Source organism: Lissotriton helveticus, chromosome 11 (assembly GCF_964261635.1).
Source record: "Lissotriton helveticus chromosome 11, aLisHel1.1, whole genome shotgun sequence".
Lineage (NCBI taxonomy): Eukaryota > Metazoa > Chordata > Amphibia > Caudata > Salamandridae > Lissotriton > Lissotriton helveticus.
Genome location: NC_136072.1, coordinates 270,162,112 through 270,177,555, shown reverse-complemented (window position 1 = coordinate 270,177,555; position 15,444 = coordinate 270,162,112). Strand labels below are relative to the sequence as shown.

Sequence of the window (15,444 nt, the reverse complement as noted above, 5' to 3'; positions counted from 1 at the left end):
CAGGCTATTAATGCTAGTATAAAATCCACTCTTCCCTAGACCTGGGCACAATCCATAATAATTCCACTCTACAAAAAGGGAGATCGTGAAGATCCGGGGTGCTATAGACCCATCTCCCTTTTGGATTCCACAGTTAAAGTGGTTGGGAGGGTCATCTTGGACCGCCTTTCTGATTGGGCGGATAATAGCCAGATATTATCTGACCTCCAATATGGATTTCGCGATGGTCTTGGAACCGTTGAACAGTCCCTCAACCTTTCTTTACTGATAGGCAAGTATACAAGAGTAAAAAAAGGTAGCTTATACTTGGCCTTCGTCAACCTCACCACAGCCTTCGACTCAGTCAGACACCATAATCAGTGGGAGGTCCTTGAAAGGATAGGGGTTGACTACAAAATTATTATGTTTTTAAAGCGGCTGTACAGTGGAGCCTCCGCAATCGTTCGGTTTGGTCTGAAAGGTGAATGCACTCAAGCCTTTCCGCTCAGAAGAGGGGTCAGACAAGGATGTATCTTGGCCCCTTTCCTTTTTAATCTTTACATTAATGGCCTCGAAGCTGAATTTGTCCTCCGGGGCAAAGATTACCCCCAGATAGAGGGCTGCCCTATTCCCGCATTATTGTATGCGGATGATGCCGTTTTGATGGCACGCACTCAAAACGGCCTTCAACGTGCCCTGGATGGCTTTAGTATGTTTATGGGGGATCTAGGTCTCAAAACTAATATAGCTAAGACCTAGGTCATGAGATGCAGGCAAGGGACCCAGAGGACCCGTGAACTGTATATTGATGGCGAGAAGCTATCATCTATAAAATGTTTTTCCTATTTAGGCATACTTTTTAAATCAGCAAGATTCATGGACAGCAGCTGTATCTGCCAAAAAATTGGCATTCTCTAGATCACAGCTTTCCAAACTTTTCATGTTGCTGACACACCTTTTTATGAAAAATGTTTGAGTGATGCGGTAACCCGAGCGAGCGCAGCGAGCAAGCCCGAACCACCGAACCACCTAAGGGGTTCCCCCAGAGAAATTTTTGAAAAAGTAGTGGGCAAATGCTGCATTTCCAAGCAAATTTGAGAAAGCAGGAAGGTTAATAAAGCAATTGTTAATCTGGTGTAACAAAGCCAGTGACTGGCAAAACTGAGTGTAAGCAAGGTTAGGTTTGTGCAAGCAACCTGCGCCACACAGTTTGGAAAGATGTGCCTTAACCCCATGATATATTTTAAAACCCAGACCTTGCCACCAATTAAGCAGAACAGATTACTGCCTGACTACTCCTTATTGCCAATTTCTTTGTGGTAGGGTTTTAAAAAATAAAGCGCTCATGCACAAGCACCTTACACCATCGGTATGTCACTTTTTCGCATGGTTAAATTGATGCACCGGCGGCACAAGGGACATGTAAATAGGCCCCTAACCATGTAAATTGAGGCCCAGATTTTGTGTCTGGCTTGTGTCAACTTTTTGGCACAACCCCAATGCAAAAATCAATTAGTTAAAAATTGTAATGCGCTCAAATGCACTCATGATAGACCTGCTTAACATATGTGAGGTCTTAATCTCTGATCTCACTTCCTGTAAGCTCATTAGTTGTGATGCCACTTCCTGTAATGGCACCTGTGATGTCACAAGCTGTGATGTTACTTCATGCGATGTCATGCACCATGATGTCACTTGCATACTGCCACACACACCCCCCCACCCACACACACACACACCCACAACCACACAGCCCCACACACACACAGCCCCCCACACATACACAACCCACACAGCCTCACACACACCCACAACCCACACAGCCCCACACACACACAACCCCCCCACACAACCCCACCCTCCCACACAACCCCATCCCCCCACACACACAACCCCACACACAACACCTCACGTCGCGATCACTGAGTGAGGGATGGCTACCACCCCAGGCATGCTAAAATAATTATGCTTACCACCTGTTTTTTCTGATATGAGCCATTGCATTTTCTGAGAGTGACTATACCAGCTACCTTGACATTGGCCTCTCTTCTGACCTCGTGAAGAAACAGCTGGTTTAGAATACAGGAGCTACATCCATCATCTTCCACCTCTAAGTCATCGATCACATCCAGCCAGCAACATTTAGTGTCTGGCATTTGCTCTTAGAGTTGAAATATGTGCATTGTGCGTTACCCCAAGACCTCTCTTGGACCCAAGATAAAATCCAGCCTTAAACATAGAATCGATTCAGAAAAGGGGGTGGTGATGAACAGAGTGTCTGAATTAAGCAGACCACTCTTACCCAGTCCAAAGATCAGGGCTTGATCCATCACCGTTATTTAGCTCACTGCCCCATCCCAGCTCAGAACCTGGCTATATGCAAATTAGTCTGTCCCTGGCCCAGTGCATCATGGGAACAGGGCAGACCAAACTACCAAGCCAATTCTTCACCAGAAAGGATACAAGCTACCGGGGACAGGTTTCTGGCATTTCAGCCTCGTCGGCCCGGCTTGCTTGAATCCTGATGGAGCAGTGAGCAAGGGACTCATGTCTGAGTATACCCTGCCACACCTATAGTGGCCAAAAACGATTCAGAAAAGGGGGTGGTGATGAACAGAGTGTCTGAATTAAGCAGACCACTCTTACCCAGTCCAAAGATCAGGGCTTGATCCATCACCGTTATTTAGCTCACTGCCCCATCCCAGCTCAGAACCTGGCTATATGCAAATTAGTCTGTCCCTGGCCCAGTGCATCATGGGAACAGGGCAGACCAAACTACCAAGCCAATTCTTCACCAGAAAGGATACAAGCTACCGGGGACCGGTTTCTGGCATTTCAGCCTCGTCGGCCCGGCTTGCTTGAATCCTGATGGAGCAGTGAGCAAGGGACTCATGTCTGAGTATACCCTGCCACACCTATAGTGGCCAAAAACGATTCAGAAAAGGGGGTGGTGATGAACAGAGTGTCTGAATTAAGCAGACCACTCTTACCCAGTCCAAAGATCAGGGCTTGATCCATCACCGTTATTTAGCTCACTGCCCCATCCCAGCTCAGAACCTGGCTATATGCAAATTAGTCTGTCCCTGGCCCAGTGCATCATGGGAACAGGGCAGACCAAACTACCAAGCCAATTCTTCACCAGAAAGGATACAAGCTACCGGGGACCGGTTTCTGGCATTTCAGCCTCGTCGGCCCGGCTTGCTTGAATCCTGATGGAGCAGTGAGCAAGGGACTCATGTCTGAGTATACCCTGCCACACCTATAGTGGCCAAAAACGATTCAGAAAAGGGGGGTAGTGATGAACAGAGTGTCTGAATTAAGCAGACCACTCTTACCCAGTCCAAAGATCAGGGCTTGATCCATCCCCGTTATTTAGCTCACTGCCCCATCCCAGCTCAGAACCTGGCTATATGCAAATTAGTCTGTCCCTGGCCCAGTGCATCATGGGAACAGGGCAGACCAAACTACCAAGCCAATTCTTCACCAGAAAGGATACAAGCTACCGGGGACCGGTTTCTGGCATTTCAGCCTCGTCGGCCCGGCTTGCTTGAATCCTGATGGAGCAGTGAGCAAGGGACTCATGTCTGAGTATACCCTGCCACACCTATAGTGGCCAAAAACGATTCAGAAAAGGGGGTGGTGATGAACAGAGTGTCTGAATTAAGCAGACCACTCTTACCCAGTCCAAAGATCAGGGCTTGATCCATCACCGTTATTTAGCTCACTGCCCCATCCCAGCTCAGAACCTGGCTATATGCAAATTAGTCTGTCCCTGGCCCAGTGCATCATGGGAACAGGGCAGACCAAACTACCAAGCCAATTCTTCACCAGAAAGGATACAAGCTACCGGGGACCGGTTTCTGGCATTTCAGCCTCGTCGGCCCGGCTTGCTTGAATCCTGATGGAGCAGTGAGCAAGGGACTCATGTCTGAGTATACCCTGCCACACCTATAGTGGCCAAAAACGATTCATAGAATCAGCTGACCGCTTTCCCTCACAACCCTTAGATAACAACATTACTATCTGCCTCACAAGTCTGCTAATCTGCTTTTTAAACCCCTCCACTAATAATTGTCTGACACAATCTTATGTTTATGTGACAAACCTGATGACATTTTTTCTTCTGCACAATTTCTGATACCTTATCAAACATGTCTGATAGATAGAAAGGCACTTACATTTAAATAAAAACAAATACTTTAGCCACAGGCATGCCCTTTTAGATTGCTTAGCCCCCCCAGCTCCAATCTGGTACTAACAGATTTATTTCCATTATTTGTACCCGTCCTGTAGAATTCACTTCTGGATAACGTCAAGGAGGTGGATGTTCTACTGCGTGCAGAAAGATATGACTCTCCACTTGGAAAGGTGCAACTTTCAGAATTCCTTTTCATGGTCAGGCCACTGTGTTTGGATCTTCCTTCCTCTGTTGTGCAGGTCTTCTGTTATTTCCCCCTATCCAGCATACAATGAAGCCACAGAAGTGGAATGTAGCAACAAATCCCTGACGGTGGTAATTTCTGCCACCCCTTTAGTAGGAAGACTCAAAGGGAAAAGCAATAGCTGGGTTTGCTTAATCAAAGAGATGATAAAGGTGTTGTATTGTGTTGGAGCTAGACAGGTAGGGGAGTATGTATATTCTTCTATCTGTTCTGCTAAGAGAAGCATAACTTGTGCAATTAACCATTTCCGAAGACACAAAGAGAGGACCGAATAAGGTAAAAAACAAAAGCAAATACTTGTGTAACTGATTGGGTGCCGGGCACTTTCATAGGCACTCGAGCCAAAATTAATCAGAAGTCTGATTAATCATCTGTGATCAGCCTTTGGAAAAAAAATTGTTTTGCTAGGTGCAGTCTGTGTACAAAAGAACCAGGTGTATGGACGTAACACGAGCACATACAAGCAACATTAGTAGTTTGGTGAACAATGCAGCTCAAAGGTCATAATTGCCTAGCGGCACATCAGTTTTTTCACATATATATGTATGTGTGTGTGTTTTTTTATCCTAGTCCACACCAACCACATTAGCAGGAACCCCATGAGAGTGTAGTTAGGAGTCCCACCCATGATGGCAGACTTTGGGCGTGGGAGACTTGTAATGGCACCGGTAGGGGGCTTTGTGGCGTCTTGAATTAATCCTTCTCTGCGGTGAATAACTGAGTAGTTGCAGGGTTAGGAGGAACCGTGCTTTTGGGTGTCAGTGCGGAAACTCAACATTGAGGCACGGATGAGTAAAGCCAGTGCTGTTCAATGAATTTGTTTTTAATAGGAGAGAGCTTTTCCGTTCAGTTTATCGCAGTAGGTTCCCCATGAGCCTTTTAAATAACGAACATGAAGTTCAAATATTGTTTGACGTATTGGCTACTGCCTTAGGTTATTATAAGGTTTTGCTACTTGCTACTTGTTGTCGCCACGTATAACTCATAGCTGTGAGTTGAAGTTTCAGTGAGCGCGCAGGAAGTTAAAGTACACCGATAATAAATATAACCAAGAAGCCCTGGGTTCTGCGCGCACGGCCTTGTATTTATGCTGTCTGGCTCCCCGTCGAAGAGGAGCCGGCGAACAGAAGATTTCGCGATTTAAAAGTGCCCCAAGATGGTCTAAGCCTCACTACTTACCAACCGAGTGCCTGGGATGGTGGGGTAAAGGCGGCTCCGCTATCACGGTGTCCCAGCAAGGCCGCACGCTCAGGGCCGTGAGCAGCACTCCCGGAGGGGAGGGGGGGGGGGCGTGTCAATACTCACTGGAGCTCCTGTTCACGAGGCTCCGCTCTGCAGCTGCTCCGCCTTCCGCCATGCACGTCGCGATCACTGAGAGAGGGGGCTCGAGTTGCATTCCCCTAATATCGGCCGACCGGCAGATGTCATTGCGTCGTGTCGCGCCACACAATTTGGAAAGCTGTGCTCTAGATCCACAACAGCGTTGCTATCGGTTGCTAAAAAATTTGGTAGGAAACCTCCCCCGGAATTGCTATATATATATATATATATATATATATATATATATATATATATATATATATATATATATATATATATAAAGCAAATGCGTGACAATGGCAATTTACGGGGCTGGGGTGTGGTGCTTCACAAATTCTACTTCCATACAAACATTCTAAAATAATTTTTTAAGGCACATTCTCTCTGTACCACCTAGTACCTCTTCCTTTATTTGTCATGATGAGCTGGCACCACATTACATAGTGGATCTTATAAAAATTGAGCCTATATTGTTGTGGTATAGAGTTTGGTGCAAGGACCAGACAAAGTTAAATAGGGCAATTTTAAAAGATATTCTTAAATCAGCGAGGGCACTTACAATTTGTTCATGATTTTATGAACGATCTGGGACACCCAGAATATTTCCTAAACCCTATATCTATGATGGAAATCCCAAGAAAGACTTTAAAGAAAGATGGTCTCCAGCTTCTGGAAGCAAATAGATTGCTGGGGGAAATGTCAGAAAAAAACACAGTGAGACATCACCTGTTATTACGAACCACTATGGGGATGGAGCCTTATTTATTATTTGTACCAAACACTTTTGACAGATTTCTTTTAACTAGGTTCAGACTGGGAATCATACATAGACGTGTGTCGTTTCCTAAACTAAATGATTGGTCACGTGAATTAATACTGTGCCCCTGCGATAAAATGTTTGACCAGTCTACTATACATGTAGTCCTGTTTTGTACATTTTACCTGGAACAGAGGAAAGTCTGGATTATTCCACTTTTAAAAAACGTAGGTCTTAGACAATGCCGCCAAGCCATGTTCGTACTTCAGCTATTAGATAATGAACACATAGCGTGGAGACTAGCGCAATTTTTAAAAGCTGTGCTTTATATCAGGAAAATAAATATTCCAGAATGCTAATGGCTGCAATTGGTTTCCTTTATTTTAACGGTAAATTAATTGTTTCTTTTAATTTTGTGTATTTAATCTGTAATGCATTTTGTATATAATTTTGCTGTGCTTTTATGTCTGTTTTAAATAGCAACCGAATAAAGCTTTTCTTGAACTTGAACAGTATTGACCCTGCTCCCCGGGGAAACAGTCCATCTCAAACCTCGATCATCTCACCCACTCACACTATGGCCCACTGCATATTTTGTTCGGTTATTTGAGAATTACAACTACGAATCTCACTGACTAAGCTATGCCACTGTGTGGTTCCTGGTCATGTATTTCACATCCATTCCTGGTAGACCTGACTTTTTAGTTTTAGCCAGCAGCATCTTGTACTGATCACAGTTTCACTCTCATATTTCTAAATAAAATAATGAAACAAGGCCCACAGTGCAAAGGAGCATTGCTTACAATCCTCCTCCAAAGTGTATAAGCACTTCACACTCATAACTGATCATCAAGCCCTGACCACGATCTTTGGAAACCCAAAAGCAAAAATGCCACCAAGAATAGAGAGGTGGGGCCTAAGATTGCAAGAATATACATATACCATCATCCACAAGCCTGGCAAAGATGCAAACCCGGCCGACTACATGTCACGACACCCCATCAAAGATGACAAATCAGAACAATCAATAGCGGACGAATACATTCACTTCGTAGTGAATCAAGCGAGACCTCCGGCGGTACCCCTAGATGCCATCTGCGACGCGACCGAAAAGGATGCCACTTTGCAGGAAGTAAAAAACTTGATCCAAACCAATGGCTGGAGACGCCAGCCAAGCAATGGACAAAACGACACGGACATGGCGGCATTCAAACACGTCCATGAAGACCTGTCGATCGCTGCCAATGGACTCATTCTACGTGACAAAAGAATAGTAATACCACGAGAACTAAGACAAGGAGTCATTCACTTAGCGCATGAAGGACATCGGGGTGTGGTAGCTACAAAAAGAGCACTCCGCGAAAGAGTCTGGTTCCCAACCCTAGACCAAATGGTGGAGGCGACACTAAAGGACTGCCCGCAATGTCAACTCGTGAGTCGTCCGGACCCCCCTGCACCACTACAAATGTCCCCACTACCGGAGGGCGTCTGGCAACACATCGCCATTGACTTCTTTGGGCCAATCAAATCGGGCCAATACGTCCTAGTCATCATGGACGAGTACTCTAGATTCCCCATCGCCCAATTGTGCGGTTCCACAAAAGCATCAAGTACCATACCCATCCTAGACGAGGTCTTCGCCGCATGGGGAATCCCCCTAGTGGTGAAGTCGGACAATGGACCACCGTTCAATAGCCACGACTTTGCTGAGTTCGCACAACACCTCAACTTCACGCACCGCAAGATCACGCCGCTCTGGCCACAAGCCAATGGAATGATTGAACGCTTCATGGCCACGATCAAGAGGACCTTCCAGCAAGCAGAAATCACCGGGAGGCGCATTCAGACAGCACTTGACGAAGTGCTGCGGGCATATAGAAACACGCCCCATTCTACCACGGGCAAATGTCCCGCTACCGTCATGCTAGGACGCCCGGTGCGCACTAGAATACCAATGATGACCCCAACGGCGCCAGAACTGGACACTGACTCTGAGCACGAAGAGATCGCGGCAAGAGACAAAGAAAAGAAGGAAAAGATGAAAGACTATGCGGATGAGCGACGCCACGCGGCCCCCCCGCAAATAAAGGAAGGAGACTGGGTGCTAGCAAGACAAGAGCAACACCGGAAGACAGACTGTCGATACAGTGAGATTCCCCTCAAAGTGATCCAACAGAAAGGAACCATGATCACAGCAGAGACCGAAGGGAAGCGACTCACCAGAAACGTGACATACTTCAAAAAGTGCGGACCCAATGTCACCGAGTTGCTGGCTGATCCGAAAGCGGAGCCAGAAGACCGCGAGACACTGACAATCAACAGCCCATTGCCCAGTGGACTCACTGACGAGAATGAGAGTGACAACTCCGACCCCCAAGCACGCCCCAGACGGGTGATCAAGAAACCATCGCGCCTGATTGAAGAACCGTAAAGAAACGAACTCGTGACTTGACCAGGGACAATGCCACTGTGTCATCATCCACCGAGGGGGGAGATGTAAGGTTGTGAATGGCTAGGAATGGACAGTGCCCAGTGACCACACTGGTCAGGCACTAGGACCAGCCCGAGGGAAAGCCGAGGGCGGGAGGAAAGGGAGGAGCTGGGGGAAGAAGGGGCAGTTCACCACTGACCACCAGAGTTGTAGGACCTAAATAAAGAAGCTCCCCAGAAACCATTGTCCGCGTGGTCATTGAGTCAGTAACGACTCGACACAAAGGTGTGACATTTAACCTGGAGTGAATGAGAGGTAAACAGGGCCTGGCAGATATGCTTTTAATGTAGAGTGAAAGATTCCACCGACACCTTGGTCAGTCCTTTCCTTTTTATACATCAGCAGGATACATAATGGGATTTGAAGATTAATTGTATCATCACAAGAACAAGCCAAACAACTTCCACTATGACAACTCCATGTCTCCTAGTGTAATGTAACTGGTGCTCATGTGAAGTGTTCCAATACCTTCGAGGCGAGTTGACGTTATATAAAACTACAAAAAAAATGCTAAAAACGTTAAGTCTCGCTAAGGGTGTCAGGCACCATATTGGCCATTACCTGCTATCCCGAAGCCACGTGCCATTTGAGATTCACAGTAAAAATTCTTAAATCTTTGAGTTAGTCAACATGGCCACATTACTTCTGCATGATTCCAACCACTGGCCAATCACTGCTAAATTAACCGTATTACTGGACTCGTTAAAATGTCTGCATTTATTAGAGCTGATTAACCGTCGCCCATGACGTCAGCGTCTGCGGCTGAATGCCAATAGAGCAAGGGGCCACATGAAGTCCCCTGGCGTGACATATCAGCTTCTGCTGCAGAGTAAGGGGACCCTGCTTGGAAAAGGGTCTTCCGTGGGCTTCTAAATGTTTACTTTAGCTTTTAGGCTAAATGAAAAATGCGACGCCCATTAATGAGTAAGGAACTACAGCGGCAAGAGCTCGCGAGAGGTGTGCAATGTTGTTCGGGGAGCCCTAGGCAAGTGGGGCCAATGGTCTCCTGCACCCTCCCTTAGGCTCCCCCATCGCCCAACTCCCTTTTTCTGCAGGACACCTACCCTAGCCCTGAACCTACCTCGTCCTGTGTGATGAGCACCTGGTAGAAGTCTTTGCTGGGCGCTGGAGCCTGCCCGTTCGTTTCATAGATGATCTCAGGCAACCACGATGCCATTTTGGGACGCTTATTCGGTCTCCAGGGCAACCAGGAAGAGGCGGGGCTTAGAGGTCACCGAGCCGGAAAAAAAGACAAACGCCACACGAAACAATTTTAATTTTTTATGTCGGGCGCGGGGTGGACACGGAACAAAGGTAAGAACACCACTCAATGTACAATGTCCAGAAATAGACTAACAGGGAGAGTGGTGACCCCGGGGGAAACAGTTAGAGGAGCCCAGGGGGTCATGACCCGGCGGAAGGACACTGCTGGCGCTGAGACAGGGGGCGCTTTCGAGACAGCGGCGGGGTGGATTGTGGTGCGGGACTCTTCAGGCGGGACACAGGTGAGGCGGCTCAGGGAGGCATTCGCTGGGTGGTCGGGAAAGGGATGATTCTCAGTTTTGTGATGCGACGGGTAAAGTAGTGCGTGGAAGACGGCGGAGTGAGACTGAGATGTGCGTTTGCAGCTGATCCTGGAAGGCAGTAGAGCCGGGGGAGCAGGAGCACCCCGGGAGCCTAACGAGGTGAGGGGATATAGGCAGTGAGAGCTGGAGTCTTCTCACTGTTTGGGTCTGATCCGACGCTCCCTGGCCCTCTGGGCCTTTGTTGACATGTGTTGAAAAGTTTATTGTGTGTTAATACTCCTGGGGGAGGGGGAGAGGCGGAAGGACCTGAGTTACCCCCACTGGCAGCAAGGTCCTTGTGTCGGAGGCAATAGTATCCGAAGCTGCGTCCTCTTGTGGCGCCTAAACACCTCTTACAAGGTATTGTGTTGAAGGTTAGGCCTATTATGATTGGGCCTTGTAGGGACGGGCTACTATGTGTCCTGTGTATGTGAGACATTAGGGGAGTATATGCTATTAAATGGGGTGGAGGTAAGGAGGTTGACATGGATCTTGGTGGCGGCAGTGGAAGTTCTTCGTTTTCTACAGGGTGTATGCAGAAGATCTGATGTGGTTTAACAATGTTGGGTGTGCATAAAACTGTTCCTGATATTTCAGTAAAATCCCATGTGTGTTGTGTTTGGTGGGATACGAATTATTTTACTAGAGGAGCTCCTTTGTTGATGGGGTGGACGAGCAGTGGTGAATGGGATAGACGGGAGAGGGGTGTCACAATACAGGGTCCTTAGTTGCGCGTGGTCTGTGTAGCTTACAAATAGCCCCCCTTCCCAATGTGTCGCCTAAAGTACGAGCACCTCCTTTTATTCCCGAGTGCTTGAGGAGTTCTTTATTGTTGGGGTGCTGTGAATTTAATGGGGCAGAGTGAGTCCTGCTGGGGTCGCTGTGCTCTGTCTCCTGCGTCTGGTTGCCTTTGTCTGTATCCTCTCAGTACCTTTCTATTATTTTGGGGGTTGGGAGTGAGAGGGTAGATTGCTCGGTATAATAAATAATTGTCTGGTAGAGAGGAGGACCCTGCGGAGTTCGTCTATGCCCTTGCGCATTGTGTTGTGGTTGTCAAACGGTCCCGGCGTGAACAAAGGTGCAACCGCTCACAGGCCAGTCACAACCCGGTGTCGTGTTTACAGCGCTCGCGCACGGAGGGTGTCACTTAGTCCTGGGCCTCTGTGGCGTCGGACCCCTATTCCCAGGGTATGCAGGCGCCTCTCCGTGTCTGCGCTGTCCGGCTTGCGGTCACTCTCCGCACCTCGGGCGTTCTGGCGTGCTTGCTGCCTCTGTGTGCCACTTGTGCGTGCTGCGTTTCTTCCTGTGTTTGTACACACACTGAGCCTCGGTGTTCCACTCTATTTTTAGGCACATATGATACACACTTATTTGAATGGCGTAAAAGTGACACACTTGTAAGATTGGCATCATCTCACCGGTATTTGTACCCCCTTGCTTACAAAAATTGGACCCCTCCCCCATGTCCAAGTAAACCCCATAAGCTGTGCGGTCAGCCTAGAACCTTGATGAGAGTGAATGTGTGTTCCCGCACAGTAAAGCCCTTGCCATCGTTATATAGTCGGCATGATTTAAGTGAACTAACTCTTCAGAGGGGTGAGAGTTAGTTAAGAAGGAATACGGTACCACCGTATCTTTCCAAATCGGTGCCGCTTGAAAGCTTATTTCTCAAATAAAAAACATTGATAGATCGAGTGGATAGTTTTTGTGTGTTTGTTTTAGAGCTATGACATTCGGGATTTCCATTTCAGACTCTACATTTCAGATTGTTCACTGGCAAGCTAGCATCTCCATTAAGCAGCATGCCTGATTTCAGGGCTGCATTAGTCCTGTCCTCGTAACTGACATCATTTGTTTAATTTAAAAATACATGGATCATTTTATTCAGTGGTTTGTTGCAACTTTTAAATATAAATAGGTATATCTTGTATACAGTGGAGTGACCGACTGTCATCAAAATCTACAAACCCCTGGTCTGTTACTGGAATGGAAGCAATTACCTGATTACAAAACACTTCAGCCAATATTCCTTTTTTGTATAATCCATTCAAAAAATTACAATATATGTACAAAGGCCTAAATATAAATGAAGTTTTATCAAGAAAGGAGGGATACTGTAAAAGTTGCAATGACGTGCATACGCGGTCATCAAGGACATTACACATTTATATCCCAAATTTATGTAGATGTCATAAACATGTCAAAATCGTGAACCTACCTATGGCTAGAAACCAGATAATTGCTATGCAAAATAGCTTAGCTATGCAAACAGTACATGTGCATATTGTTTTAAACGCAAGCATAGGTAATGTAAGTAATATATAGCAGTTTTGGGCAAATTTTAAATCAATGTCATGAGAATTTGGGAAGCATGAAAAATACCTGTGGCTTAATATCAGCTAATTACTGTGCAAATTAGTTTACGTGTACAAAACAGTGTATACAGTGCATACAGACTGGGAATTATATAGCAGATAGTTCTCTAATCCTGGGCTCGGAGAGCGGCTAATAAATTTTTTTTTTAAAGATCTATCCGAGTGGATTAAACCAGCCATATAAAACGTTAAAATTCACTGTTAGGGTGATTATAGTTGGAGCAGTGATCAGTATTATTAATGTCCTTAATTCATACTTGTAGCAGTCTTATGTATATGCCAAATTTCACCAAGTCACACAGCTCCACTCTGTTAAAAACCAGGGTTGTTGCCTCTTTGCAGGTTCATATTCCCTGTTTGATGAACAAAGGTTTTAGCAGGGTGCGGTGAAGATTTAATAGTGGAGGGCAGCAACACAAAGGGTGTTTACACATTTCCTTTTTATATCTGCATTGTGTGCACTTGACTATTCTGAAAAGGGTGTGCCATTTTGTGTTCGTCGCTTTAGTCTGTAGGCACATTAACCTTGCAGCTATGATTTGTCTTAAGTATATCTTTCCAACCGAGCGCTGGAGGATGGCTGTGGTCTAAGACAAGGTGGATCGTGGGTGTCGTATGCTGTGGCCACAGCTTCAAACAGCGGAGTGCACTTTGACTTTAATTTGGCCATATCAGATAGCATTGAATGCAATTTTGTCTGCCTTTTTAAGGATCGTTTTAAGTGCTGAATGTGAAAGCAGTTTGTTATTAAGCACAAACCAAGTCTATTTGGAGTTTGCCCACTGATTTGTTTAAATAATTTGACCAGGGATTACTGAGTTTGCCACCCAGCTTTTGTTTTTGGTAGCAGACATGGTTCACAAGACAATATTAGGAAGACTGATGCACTATACTTTTTTTAAAGATGAGTTTATTGATAAATTAATAAAAACTATTACATTGAGGATACTTGAAATACAGTCTTATAATTTCTACCTCCCTTCTAAAACAGCCTTTTTACTAAATTCAAGGTGCAACCACAGACAGTTTCAGTGCTGAGCAACTATGCAAGATTTGAATACCCAAGTTAACGCCAGCAACAGACTGGAACAGTTTCAATGCAAAGGCATCTGGCTTTGGTAGCCGAGCAGTAATGCACCTTCATTTTTTTGCTGATTGAACTTGGGGCAGGGATTGATAGTCAAGTGGTCTTGATCAAAGATGTTTGACCATAGCGGATTGGGCTTCTGAGCCTACTTCGTCGATACTGATAGCTTCAGAAAAGTGTTTGCTCAAATCAGGAAATGGTTCAATTTTCAGTGTATTTTTCAATCTGGTGAGAAAGTTTTGAAGCGATGCATCTCAAATTCTTGATTTTTAGTGTGACTCTGGCGCTAAGCCACATTTTAGTGTACTTGATGTTTGGGAAATTTTGCAGTTTGTTATTCAGCTATCAATATCTAGCTGCTCTCACGGAACACAATCTGCACCTGACTGGTAACTTCTTCAATCTTCTTGCCCTCAGTTGCTGCAGGCACCCAAGCTTCCAGTAGGTTTGTGCAGACACAACTTGGTAACTAAAGCAGGAATCAAATGCCTTCATTATTTTCCTAGGCGACAGTCCGGTTTAAAAGGATGGCTTGCAGGGGAAACACACCTTAGTTGTGAAACCTAAACTATTTATTCTTGACGTGCTGCTATCTGTACTTGGTAGGTGAGAAAAGTATCTTCAGAAGTTACTACAGTTTGCCGGGGGAGCAAGTTTGCTAGCAATGTTTAACCCCCCCCCCACACACACACACACACCACCTATAGGGTATTTGACTAGCTTTTTGTTTGTACCAGTTTTTCGTACAGGACCTCTTCTTAGAGCCTTGTTCCCCTAATACAATCTAAAAAAAAAAGCCCGGTTAGTGCTGCTTTACCAGGGGCGTAAGATTTAATGCTTTTTCAGCCATCCATGCAGTCTCAACCATTCTACATCTCTCTGTCGAAGGACCGCCCGACACCAGATTCCGGTCTAATTTTGTAGTTTTTTAAATTCAAAATACAGTAATGTAAATTGAGGTAAGCTTTGGACCGCTTGTACAAGACAAACAATACAAATAGTCTGTCTAGTCAGCAAGAGGTCCGGTACAAAAGACCCTTTCCCAGAACCTGACATTTGTGAGATCTTGAAGGAGACTTGATTTTTTTCTCTGGTTCCAAACATAAGACCTCAGTCTAATGTTAAAGAGGAGGAGAGTGGAGGTGTGATCGAAACTTTAAGGCATGAGGCTTTAGGTGTCCGGGGGGACAGCCTCTGTTGGTGTGCCCATTTCTGGGTGCTTAGCTCCAAGGATCAGTTCCGGGGTTAACGTTATAGGAGCAAAGTCTGTAGCAATAGAATGTATCTGACCTACAGTAGGTAAAACGTTTTCTGTTAGTCCGGCAAGTACCTGAGAGTCATCCTGATCAGGCGGACTAGTGCCAGATAACCTAAGCGTCATACTCTTTACCAGTCCCTTGGCTTGGATCCGTTTCCTTAGGGGACTTT

The 15,444-nt window shown here is 45.9% G+C and overlaps 2 protein-coding genes across 12 annotated transcripts in view; one reads left to right on the top strand and one right to left on the bottom strand.

Annotated features, from left to right (window-relative positions):
• Positions 1 to 10,226, bottom strand: part of FBXO36 (F-box protein 36) — a 107,378-nt gene extending 97,152 nt beyond the window's left edge. Inside the window, exon 1 of the mRNA XM_078668160.1 lies at positions 10,071 to 10,226. Coding sequence (XP_078524286.1) covers positions 10,071 to 10,166 — 96 coding nt within the window. The 5' untranslated portion in view covers positions 10,167 to 10,226. The remainder of the gene's footprint in view (positions 1 to 10,070) is intronic.
• Positions 10,227 to 10,380: 154 nt separating this feature from the next.
• TRIP12 (thyroid hormone receptor interactor 12) overlaps positions 10,381 to 15,444 on the top strand; it is a 1,008,257-nt gene continuing 1,003,193 nt past the window's right edge. For 10 of the 11 annotated variants that reach the window (XM_078668159.1, XM_078668158.1, XM_078668155.1 and 7 more), the window contains exon 1: positions 10,585 to 10,674. The gene's annotated coding sequence lies outside the window, so the exon portion shown is untranslated. Of the gene's footprint in view, positions 10,495 to 10,584; positions 10,675 to 15,444 lie in introns of those variants that run through there. The other variant, XM_078668151.1, reaches the window with a different exon arrangement.